This window comes from Hypanus sabinus, chromosome 9 (genome assembly GCF_030144855.1).
Source record: "Hypanus sabinus isolate sHypSab1 chromosome 9, sHypSab1.hap1, whole genome shotgun sequence".
NCBI classification, from domain to species: Eukaryota; Metazoa; Chordata; class Chondrichthyes; order Myliobatiformes; family Dasyatidae; genus Hypanus; species Hypanus sabinus.
The window spans coordinates 41798336-41810593 of record NC_082714.1 but is presented as its reverse complement, the minus strand read 5'-3'; the positions used below and the strand labels follow the sequence as shown (position 1 = coordinate 41810593).

At 40.8% G+C, this 12258-nt stretch overlaps 1 protein-coding gene across 1 annotated transcript in view; it reads right to left on the bottom strand.

Moving 5' to 3' along the window:
• The window catches only part of LOC132398985 (uncharacterized), a 165249-nt gene that overhangs the window by 103273 nt on the left and 49718 nt on the right, over positions 1 to 12258 (bottom strand). Inside the window, exons 60-72 of the mRNA XM_059978822.1 lie at positions 9269 to 9402; positions 8688 to 8782; positions 7934 to 8081; positions 6703 to 6722; positions 6562 to 6583; positions 6444 to 6471; positions 6129 to 6210; positions 5745 to 5912; positions 5333 to 5544; positions 4682 to 4776; positions 4341 to 4459; positions 971 to 1129; positions 364 to 566 (exon numbers count right to left, since the gene is read on the bottom strand). Of these exons, the coding sequence (XP_059834805.1) occupies positions 364 to 566; positions 971 to 1129; positions 4341 to 4459; positions 4682 to 4776; positions 5333 to 5544; positions 5745 to 5912; positions 6129 to 6210; positions 6444 to 6471; positions 6562 to 6583; positions 6703 to 6722; positions 7934 to 8081; positions 8688 to 8782; positions 9269 to 9402 (1485 nt within the window). The remainder of the gene's footprint in view (positions 1 to 363; positions 567 to 970; positions 1130 to 4340; positions 4460 to 4681; positions 4777 to 5332; positions 5545 to 5744; positions 5913 to 6128; positions 6211 to 6443; positions 6472 to 6561; positions 6584 to 6702; positions 6723 to 7933; positions 8082 to 8687; positions 8783 to 9268; positions 9403 to 12258) is intronic.

Below are 12258 nucleotides of genomic sequence, written 5' to 3'. Positions count from 1 at the left end.
AATTATTTCAGAGCTACACATTTCCACTTTCTAGCTGTAACAATCTGTTACAATGAGGCAAGGGCTTTGAGCCTAAGACTGCTGTCTAGAGACTCAGATCTACAGCTCCAGCTGAGATCAGCTGCTTCATTTTGATCCAAAGCTCTTTCTGACTGACAGCAAAATGCAGTGAAGCATAACCAGGCCAAGATCCAGCAGTTTTAAGATCTGACATCAACTGACAAACGTAAGCAACAAGTATCAGGCAATACAAGGCAAAGAACAAAGTCTTGCTGGCATTTCATTTCAGATTCCCTTCACTGCAACAAAAAGCAGTGGTGCCCAGAATTCAATTTTATAATTTCCTAACACAACAGAACTTACATTGTCTGAAATCCTTTGCAGTTTTCAGTGACAAAGATTAAGGGCAACATGTTTTCTTGGAGTCCTGGAAGTAATCCTTGCAACCTTGTGTTAAACCAGATCTGAAGCTCAGTGACATTGGCAGTTGAAAAAATTGGTTGTGTACGGTTCAGAATTTCTTGTAGGAATGATGTTCTGACACCAGGAGTGAAAATCCCAGCATTCTGGAAAAAAAGGTTTCTGAGGTGAGTAGTCTGTGGTTAGGGAGTGGGTTGAGAGGAGTGGGGGGAAGATATGGAGCATGAAAGGGTATGGTAGATTGGGGAGATAATATGAATCCAACACAATAACATCAGTCTAACACTTAAAACTGTTCTAAATGTTTCTGACAAGCCTATTCTGCAGCTACTGTAATTATACTGCAGAAAATGCAACATTCTCTACATCGAGAAACTGAACGTGCTTTGATCTTTAGTTTTATTAAAAATAAAGCTATAATTTTCTGCTGTGATGAGTAACTTATTAACAAGATTGCCAAAGATTTTCTGATCCGTGTGGTACTCATGTGATGAATTCAGTGTAACACTGATAAGTCTTTTTAAACAGGTGAAGTGAAGCAGCGTCCTACCTGGCTGCGAGCGGCCCTGAACTCCTTCACGAACTGAGCAACATTATCAGTAGTGATGCTCTTGAAAACCTTCTGAACATCATCAGCACTGCGCAATGATCCATTCTTGCCAGCAAACTCTCCCAGTTGTGAAGGTGTGAGTAAATCCACTGCATCAAGCTGTTTAAAACAAAATCATCTCACCCTCAGAATCCTGTCAATCAACTAATAACCAAACTTCACAGCATTGCATGTACAAGCCATTTTGGAAATAGTTATATTCCATGTAATTTTCCACCCATGTGAAAATCGGTTGATTTTAACTGCAAAAATCAGGCCCATTGAGGTAGAACATTAATTCTGGGCCAAGTTCATACTGAACAAATCAATGAAGGATGAAACTTGGATTGAGGTTAAGTTAATCAAACTGCTTATGACTATCTTCCTGAATAAACTTTGATCACAAAAAATTAACCCAAGTTCTTCTGTTTAATACTGCTATACTGTACTCAGAGCCAATATATTTTCCACTTACTCTTTGTCATTTGCTGAACAGCTCCAATCAAATTTGGACAAACAGCTTTATTATTGAGAAAGATCAATTAATTAGGTGATGTCTGGAGCACAGGAAGTAATTTTGTAAATATAATAACAAGAAATTTCTCAATGCATGAATGTCATACATAAGTAATACTAATCTTCCAATTATCAGTCACTTTAAGATATATAAAAAAAACAAGCACATCACAGGAAATGTTATGAAATGCTAAAGAGAATTGGCATTGGGACACAACCAAAGGAAACTGGAGGTCCATGAGCCCTCATCAGGGGATCAGAGGTGGAAAGGGTCAGCAACTTGAAATTCCTCAGTGTTATCATTTCAGAGAATCAGTCCTGGGTCCGGCATGTAAGTGCCATTGCAAAGAAGTCATGGTAGCGCCTCGACTTTTGTATAAGTTTGGGAAGATTCAGCATGTCCTCTAAAACTTCGACAAACACCTATAGATGTGCGGTGGACAGTAGGCTGACTGGTTGCAACATGGCCTGGTATGCAAACACCAATGCCCTTGAACAGAAAAGCCTACAGTAAGTAGTGGATACGGCCCAGTCCATACCGGGTAACACCCTCCCCACCTCTGAGCACACCTTGCATGGAAAGCTGTCTCAGGAGATCAGTATCTACCATCAGAGGCTCCCACTACTCAGATCAGGATTTCCTCTCACTGCTGTCATTAGCAAAAAGTTACAGGGGCCTCAGGACTCACACCACCAGGTTCAGGAAGAGTCATTACCCCTCAATCATCAGGTTTTTGAACCAGAGGGGATACCTACACTCAGCCAAAAACTGAACTGTTCCCTCAACCTATAGACTCACTTTCAGGGAATTTAACTCACGTTCTCAATATTGATTGTTTATTTATTTATGATTATCACATTGATTTTTTTTTGCTCTTTTACTTGAACAGTTTGTCGTATTTTGCACATTGGTTATTTATCCCTGTGTGCAGGTTTTGTTTTTGTCTTGTGTATTGTATTTTTGTTTATTTTTTATTTATTGAGATACAGCATGAAGTAGGCCCTTCTGGACCTTCGAACCATGCCACCTAGCAACCCCCCAATTTAATGTCTGCCTAATCACGGGGCAAATAACGATGACCAATTCACCTATGAACCAGTACGTCTTTGGACTGTGGGAGGAAACTGGAAGATACCTACACAATCACAGGGAGAACGTACAAACTCCTTGTGGGCAGCGTCGGGAATTGAACTCAGGTCGGCTGTACTGTGAACTGTTATGCTAACCACAATGCTAATGAGCTGGCCATGCTTCTTTGTATTTACTGTGAATGCCCACAAGAAAATGAATCATAGGGTTGTATATCATAATACGTACTTGATAATGAACTTACTTTGAACTTTGATAATAAGCTAGTAGGGAGATCGATAAAGGCTTAGCTGAAGTAGTGAGTGCCTTAAAATGAGGAACTTCATGCAGAGATTTAGGCAGCCAAGTGCTGAGGTTCGTGCCATAGCAGATAAAACTCATTCACAGCTATGAACGGTGCACTGGCTACATTCAGGAAAATATGGCAGCTATCTCAAAGGGTAACATGCAGAAGAAATGACTGACAAGACCGTGGAGTAGTTTGAAAACAAAAATGAAATATTTAAAATCAAGCCAGTTTAGAACATCAAGCACAGGACTGATATAAATTTATCACGAGTTCTGATGTGTTTACATAAAGTAGAATGAGTACTGTGTGGGAACAGTTAATTCTGGAGTTAGTAGAGGCATGAGGCAAGACCAGAGCTGGATGCTGGTACAGAGGGAGAAATTAGTGGTCTCGGAGCCAGCATGAGTAAAATGCTTTGAACTCAACTTGGGATCAAATGTAACACCAAGATTGCAAACAATCTGATTCAGTTTCAAGCAGTTGCCAGGAAGTGGGATGGAAACAGTAGCTGAAATGTAGACATTGCACTGAGTACCAAAGAGAAAAGCTTCAGTCTTCCACAGCAATACATAAAATGCTGGAAGAACTCAGCAGGTCAGGCAGCATCAATGGAGAGGAGTAAACCGTTGATGCTTTGCTCTGAGACCCTTCATCAGTTTTCCAAGTAGTTAGTGAAGCAAATTTTTTCTTGCTTATTCCAAAATGTCAAAATAGCAATGTAACAACTTTATACAAAATCAAAGCGAGGTTATGGTGAGGTAGTTGGAGTCATCAGCATGCATGTTGAAACAGAAAATGCACTTACAGATGATGTTGCCAATGGCAGCAGATAGATGAAGTATATGAAGTGTCAGAGAGTAAATCCCTGAAGAAAACCAGAAGTAGCAGTGGAAAGAGAAGCCATAATGGTTTAAATAAGTGCAGAACTAGGCAAGTGCATCTCGGTATAGGCTGACCGTGGTTGACAACCGATGAAAGAACATGATGTAGTCAACGCTGCAACCAGGCTTGGATAGAGAAGAGGGGATGTGTTACCTCATTTCATTATCACGTGCATTATTCCTGGCATGGCAGGAAGGGCATCGGTTTTCTCTACTCGCAGATCTTTTGAATAATTAATTGGCAGAAGTTTCGTAAATGAAGAGTCAACCTCTTGCAGCAGGGAAACCTCATAGCAGAATTGTCTAACTTGTTTTTGTTATATTAAGTTGCTAATACCTTTCAAAAGTATAAAATACATTTAAACCAGGTCTTGATTGAAGATCATGAGTAAAATACTGACAGAAAAGTACCAAGAAACTTCGGTGCATTTAATTCCACACTGTTTCCATATTAAGGGACAAGCCACTAAGTTTAATCTGAACACATTAAAGACTGTTCAGGAATTTTTCCTTTATTCTCTGTTTTAAAAGGCCTGGACTGATTCTATAACTTACTGGGTTGAAGCTTGGATTCCATTTGGTTAAAATCTCTGTTTGAACAAGGGTACTGAACATTCCCCAGTTCTTCGAAAGCCAGTCTCTAGATCCATCGGTATTGCTGATACAACCAGTACCTATACCCAAAGCATATTACAGATTAGCTATGGACATTAACATTTATCAGAAATAGTTCATAGTAGCATCTTGTTTTCATTGTGCAATACTTAGCCATTAAACTTTTAACTTCATTTATCCCTGATTTAAGTCATATCTTTCAGGAACTGCTATACCTATCATTTCAGCGATGTGAATCTAATTTCCCCCCTCTCCATGACTCAAAAACATTTGGAATTTACCTGTGGTGTTGAGGTATTTAAGGATCCACATATTTAGCACAGTCTCTCTTGTCTCCAATGGCATCTCTTTGAATCCATTATTCAGTCCTTTTACACTAAATAGATGAATATTAAGAAACTTATTAATTTGACTTCCACTCAATAAGGGAGTTTAAACTGGTGGAGAATACATTAGGGAGTACATTCAGATCTGGTGTTAATCACTGAAAAATTATCTGAATTTCTCTCCATTACGTTGAATAGCTCACAAGTTAATTTGAAAATCAGCAGTGAAGCTCATTTGATACAGCATCAAATCTTAATGTTGAAATCTGTCGAGTCTGTATAGGACATTTTACGCCAACTATGCTTTCTCATTGGCAATAGTGTTAGATCAGCACACACAAAATGCTGGAGGAACTCAGCAGGTCAGGATGCATCTGTGGAAATGAATGAACAGTCGACATTCTGGCCTGAAACACTGATTGCCTGTTCATTTCCATAGATACTGCCTGACCTGCTCAGTTGCTCCAGTATTTTGTGTGCGCTGCTTTGGATTTCTAGCATCTGCAGAATCTCTAATATTTATCATAATGTTAGATGTTTGGATTATGCTTTTTCCAAATGAAAGAAAGAAAAATAAATTATTCTGAAAGAGAACCATTCACTTACACTGCTTGGTAGCCACTGCAGGTTATGTTTCTTGTGAGTAAAGAGTTTAGCACAAACTGGGATATGCCACCAATGAATGGCCGGAATCGATCCTGGAACCATTCTCTCAGGAAGTTTACACTTGTTAAGTTTTCAAAGGTCTTTACTCTCTCCCAAAGGGCATTCATAAATGTGATCTTTGTCATCAGGGGAATTACTGTCATGTTCTGAGTCTGAAAGAAAACACAGCAGGTGATCAGTGAACAGAGAGATTTCTTTCACAGGTCTGAAACCAGACAATTCTGAATGAGAATGAAATTGGAATATTTCTGTATTAAAATATCTTGCAGTAGAATTGCAAAGAGCAACAACAGTCATGTTAGCTGCAGAAAATTCATTCCATGACAGTTTCTACATCTTTTAAATTATTTACCCTGTTGTTGAACATGTGCAGTGCCTCCATCAATGTGGCTCTGTCAAGCTTCTGAAGGAAAACAGTCAGGGCAGTTTCATCTGACCTATTCAGAGCCTTTGGACCAGTGAAGCACAGAAAGATGTCTGACAAGAGGTCACTGCTTAGATGTGAAAGCAGCAGAGGAGTCTGCAGAGATAAATGTGATATATAAAAAAAGATTAAAACAGCCCAGAATATTGACGTGAAGTATCAACAAATAAGTAAGGCTCAACTAACTACTTGAGCCAATGTGCTCACAGAAGTCATTAACATACAGTCTTAACAGAGCTGCTCTACAACTACGTTGCATCATTTAAGTACAAATGACCATTGCATGAGATTCTAGTCAGTGGCAATGCTTACCTCTGCGCAAGCAAACTCTGCAATACTGAAGCTGCAGGTATGGCTTGTGTTAACTTTAGTCAGGAAATTGTTCAAAGCCAAACTATGGAAAGAAAATAAAATCAATTTTAGAGAAGGAAATTAGTTGAGAAACAAACAACAAAACACCCATTTTCTTTGCTAAATGTTCATCATAAAATATAAATCAAACTTATGCTTCTTGTCATTTGCCATTCTGGCACAATAGGTATTTGGGCATCCTCAATGTCAGATGCAGTCAGCCAATAACAACTTTAAAAAACCTCTTAAGCAAAGTGATTGTAGTCCAGTTCTTACCTGTTCACACCGGCACACAATCTTGTATCTGTTTGAAAAAGCAGAGAAGAATTAATACATGGGAACCATAACACAGGTTAACCAAAGAATTCGTTATAAGTGTGGTTTGAGCACTCACCATTAACTGTGGCATTATCAGGCTAAAGATGAGAAAGAACAATTATTAATTTAATACTTTTTCATTCTGAATTGATCTGATAAATGTAAGATGATTTTGTAAAGTGTTACTGACGTTGAAAAGCACTAGATTTTTTCTTACCCTGTCAGTAGGCTGGGCTTCTGAAAACAAAAAGAAAACGTTATTGTTACAAGGTTATCCTGATTACGTGCTATGATTCTTAACAGTAATTTATCAAAAAAGAAACCAGACTGCAAGTTATTGACCCTGGAAGGAAGAGTACAAAAATGTAACATTTGAGCTGGCTCCACCATTGCTGTGATGCAGTAACCTGCCATCCAACCTTTGTGAAATCACAGCAGTTGGCATCTTGCTCATGAGTAACAATTCCTCTCCTCCCTTGAAACACGTCGTCGAGCAGATGCCGCATTACCAGATGCACTGAAGCATTTACCAGAATACTGTGGAATATCTAAAACCATCTATTTAAGCCGATTGGGGAATGAACAGAACTCCAAAAGACTAGAAAATCTGCTGGTCCGACACCACCAAATCCCAGGAGCTTTACCACCCAAACCCTTCATCAAAATAGATGTCTTGACAAAAAAACTTAAGCTCTTTAGAGCATCAATTCATCAATGGTAACCACGGGACGTTGACTGGATGGCGTGGGGAAGGGGAATGAAGCAATGGCAATACCATTGACTGTCTACTGTGATTCAGATGATGATTGCCTGCAGTGTAAAAGTTACTTGCCACATTTCATCACGTGTCCAAATGTTACCCTGGCTTTGCTCTGTGGGCACTGGCTGAGAAACCGTAAATGAATTTCAAAACGATGCAATCTGAAACAAACAACTCTAACTTTGACCTAATGAAGAAAAAGCTTAAGACAGTTAGGCAGAGGACACAATTCTGAAGAACTCCTGCAGCAAAATCATGGGGCCGTGACCTTGAGCAACTGCAACCATCCTCCTTTATATAAAGTATAACTCTAACTGCTGTGGGTCTTGCCGATTGATACCCGGTAACTTCACTTTCACCTGGGTGTCCTGATTCAGGCTCTGATGGAAAGGGCCACCATTCAAGATTCACCTCTAGAATTTATCTCTATAGACACTTTTTGGACCAAAGCAGTGGAGTTCTGAGCTGATTAGTTCTGGAAAACCCAAACCAGACATCAAACTAAGGAGATCATAATAGTTTTCTTCATTTTAAAAATGATTGCGAGTGGATGGCAATCGTCGTGATTCAGGAAATTTATAGGAAATTGTGTAAGATTTTGCAGTAAAGGCGTTTGTTGAAATATCCAAGCATTGCAATTCAATATCTAACTATAGCAAGCACTTTCTCCTTCTCATGAGGCAGTTACCTGGAAAATCTCCAAGCAGCCCAACTTTCCGAACTTCAGACTCATTGTGCGAGGCTATCCAGACTTGAACTACGGTTTCATTCACTCCACTTCGAAGAGCTCGAAGGTTAAATCCAAGCAAGTCGATCAGATTCTGGGCACTCAGACCCTGAGATAAAAACACAAGCCATGAATGAACATAACATGTAATAATTTATTGCATCAAATTTGACATAGAACCAACCAACTGCATGATGGAATGAGTTAATAACGGATCAGAATTATTGCAAAATTTGTTTGGAATTTCATTTATTGCTGACGATGAAGTTTTTTTTTACATTGCAAGATCTTCAGAGGAAATTGTACTGTCACTGATGTTGATCACCATAATCGACGGTCTTCATACCTTATCCCTGGAGACTGATTATTATGATAACTACATAACTACAGACTTCTGAAACTGAAGGAAAAAAAGCATTGCTGAATAAATTCAAAACATGTTGAAGTATGCATTAAATCAGGCAGTATATGAGGAGCAAGAAACCTGGTTAACAATCATGTTTTTATTTCAGATTTTCAGAACCTGCAGTTTTTTTAAATTTCCAGTGACAAGAGGATCTTCCTCTGTGGTTACCTGGATATCACACTTCTAACTTCTGCCTTTAAAGAAGGTTGTCCCTTTCTTCAGTCAGGATGGGAAAAGCGATGTCAAATAAAGTGATTGAAAGCATTGCATTAGTAAAGCAATCAGTGGTTTGCAATCAATAATTTGTACCTTCACTTCTTCTGGATTCAAATTCTTGAAAGTTGCAAAGTCCATGTTAACTCGATTATTTGCAAGAAACCTCAAGTTGAAAGTTGAGGCACCACCTGCAGAAAGAAGAGACACTTTAGAAATAAGTGCTGCAGTGTGACAGATTATACAGGATTCACTACGTTGGAGTAATTTGCAGCAAATTTTGTGGGCTGCTCCAGGACTTCCATTTGGTTCTCCACTCTGTTGTCTTCTGATTTCCCACTGGGGGGAAATGCATAGTTGAGATTTCAGAATCTCAAAGATATTCAAGAACTCAGCTAATTGCTGCAGGATTCTCTGGTCAAGGGCTTAAGTGCCACTCATATTTTCAGTTGGGCAAATGCATTAGCAACCTCTGCAGTCACCAACGATGAAAACAAACTCATCAACAGAGGGAGCTGGATTGTGTCCCTGCAGTGACAACATACTCACTCCAGGACATTCAGACCCGGGAACATTCTGAGTTCCTTCAGAACATCAGTTCAAGGATTCCAACAAGTATACATTGACATCAGAGTTGGCGACCAGACTGAGTGAAAGGGAACTCTCATGTTACTCACCCAGATACACCTTTATCAGCTGATAGTATGCGATTGGGTTTTGTTGCTGAGCATTCAGTTCAAGGACGGCCTGATTGTAAAGAATGTTCTTAAGGGGCTGAGAACACGCAGTGAAATCCAGAGCGCCTGCATCCCTGTGGGAATAAGGGTACAATGTCAGACTTGGCTTGCACTTCAACAAATGCATCTGTGCAGCTGTGGACACATTTCTGCAGTTTACAGCACAAAGAAATGCCCTTTCTTTGGTACAATCTGCTGGAATGAAATGCTCAAACTGCAACAGCCAGTTGAATTGGTATATTTTCTCAAAATGACAGCGTCACGGTACCAATACTGTTACGGTAAAGCACCTCAAGGTTACTTGTAAGGAAGGTACTGTACTTGCCACCACTATGATGCCTTACAGAGTTGAATTGTCTGCTCACTCACTGCATAGGCTCATGTTCTAAGAAATTTGTTTGGATTTGATGATGATTCAGTGAATCTCAATGAACTTGAGGTATTATGACCCAAGTGTTTAAAAATAAACATTGATCTGTGAGGTATCATCTATTACGCCTGCAACCCCCTCCTTTTTGAGAATCGCAGGATCGCTATTGATTTGGGTCAGGAGACCCAGGAAATGAGAGAGAGACGTTTGGAATGTCTTGACCCCCCGGGCGATATAAAGCTTCGGGAAACGGCCATTGTCTCTTGGAACGGACTTGTGTATTAAAATACTGTGCTTCATGGAAGCCCTCAGGCAAAGTGGGCTGGTTGGTGGAGGGATTGCATCACCCCAATCTGATTGACATCTGAGACCCTGTGGGTGAGGATAAAAGAGGGTCTGTGGAAACAGCCCCTCAGGCGCACCAGAAGAAACACTAGCGATCCCGTAATGGCGAAAGCCAGTGGGAAGGCCACGTGTGTCCATTTCCATTTGCCCCGGAATCGGTGGTCCTTTACCTCAGAAGAACGTTTTTTAGCTAACAACGGGGAAATCAACTCCCAATGACTCTCGAAGGATTGACATCATCAAAGGACTGGGCAAGTTTTAACCCGTCTTTCTCTCAAACCAAAACGCTGCAGCTTGAACGAACTAAAGTGACTTTTATATTTCCATCGGACAATACATTATCCCTTAGACAACGATAGAGCTATTTCTTATTGATGATTATTATATCCACGCTTTTAGATTTAGTATTGACGATGTATATTATCTGTATGTTTGCATTGATATTATTTTTGTGTATTTTAATCAATAAATATTGTTAAAAATAGTACCATCAGACTTCAATGGACCGCTCTATCTTTGCTGGTAAGTGACCCAGTTATGGGGTACGTAACAATTGGGGTTCTCGTCTCGAGATTTGACACCAAATTGGGAAGCCAGTGAATCGGGCTTCTAAGTCCAAACTTTGATCTGGTTACGTGGGAAGCCAGACGGGAAACCAGTAAAGATGGACGTGGGTGAATTTATAGAAAACCCAACTGGAGGAGCAAGAGGCGGCCACCAAATCAGACTTGATAAATTTGGCGAAGGGGTTAAACCTCGCAGAGGTGAGGTCGTTAATGAGAAAAGCGGGAGGTGCGAAGGGCAATAACTCAATATTATATTGGGAAGAATGTGTTTGCAGCTGAGGTATTGGAAAATATCCCTGAAAAGGTACCAGCCAGTGGGACGGCTCAGTTAGAGTTGGAGAAATTAAGGTTGGAACATGCAATTAAGTTAAAGCAGCTGAGAAGGAGAAAGAGAAAGAAAGAGCCGAGAGAGAGAGGGAGCATGCACTCCAGCTAAAGGAGTTAGAGGTAAAATGGGAGCAGGAAAGAGCTGAGAAACAAAGGGAGCATGAAATTCAGTTAAAACAGCTGGAAGCAGCTGAGAAAGAGAAAGAGAGAGAGTATGGGGAGGCAGAGAAACAAAGGGAACATGACTTGGAGATGGAGAAGTTAAGGCAAGGGCGAAGAGATCAAGGGTCAGACCGAGAGGAGCGGTTTAATGTAAGTCGGGAGTTTAGGTTAGTACCCCCGTTCGAGGAGACGGATGTTGATAGTTATTTCTTGCATTTTGAAAAGGTGGCAGTGAATCAGAAGTGGCCCAGAGAGCAGTGGGTGGTGTTGTTACAAAGTGTGTTAAAGGGGAAGGCACAGCGGGCATATACGATGTTGTCCATGGAAGAGGAAGAGGAGGAGAGTGATGACAAAGTAAAGGTGGCCATTCTCCGGAGTTATGAGTTAGTACCTGAAGCGTATAGACAAAAGTTCAGAACTTTAAAGAAAGGGTGGAATCAGACGTATACCGAGTTTGCCTATGAGAAGGGTGTGCTCTTGGACCGTTGGTGCACAGCAGAGATAGTGGCAGAGGATTATTGGCGTCTCAGGGAGTTAATTCTGATGAGGAATTTAAAGTTTGTGTTTCGGAGGATATCCGGATGTATTTGAATGAGAAGCCAAATAAGTCCATCTCAGAATTTGCTAGGTTCGCAGATGAATATGCCCTAACCCACAAGACAAAGTTTTCCTCCAATAAAAGTTCCCAGAGAGACAGTGGGAACAATCGAGAAAGCCCGCCGGCTGCGGCAGAGGTCCCGCCGGGAGCTAGTGGTAAGATTGAGGGGGAAAGGCAAGACGGCCAGAGATTCCCGGCCTTGACCTGTTTTAATTGTGGAAAGGGGAGGGCATATTGCATCTAGGTGCTTTGCTCCGAGGAAAGAGACAAGAAAAGGGAAAGCAGCAGTCCCTATCGGATGTGCCGTGGTAATCAGTAAATCGACAAGACAGTCGCGGGTAGACAGAGTACGAGAAGGGTCTGAGACTTGTATGTCAAGCGGAACCGTGTCTGAGGGAGGGAGACACCCCAGTTCCAGTACGGATCTGGAGAGACACGGGGGCTGAGCTACCATCGATCAGCAGTAAGGTACTAGATTTTGGTTGCAAGACGGGAATGGTAGCTGTGAAAGGAATAGGCAAAGGGACGGAAATGGTGCCCTTACATAGGGTCATTATGAATT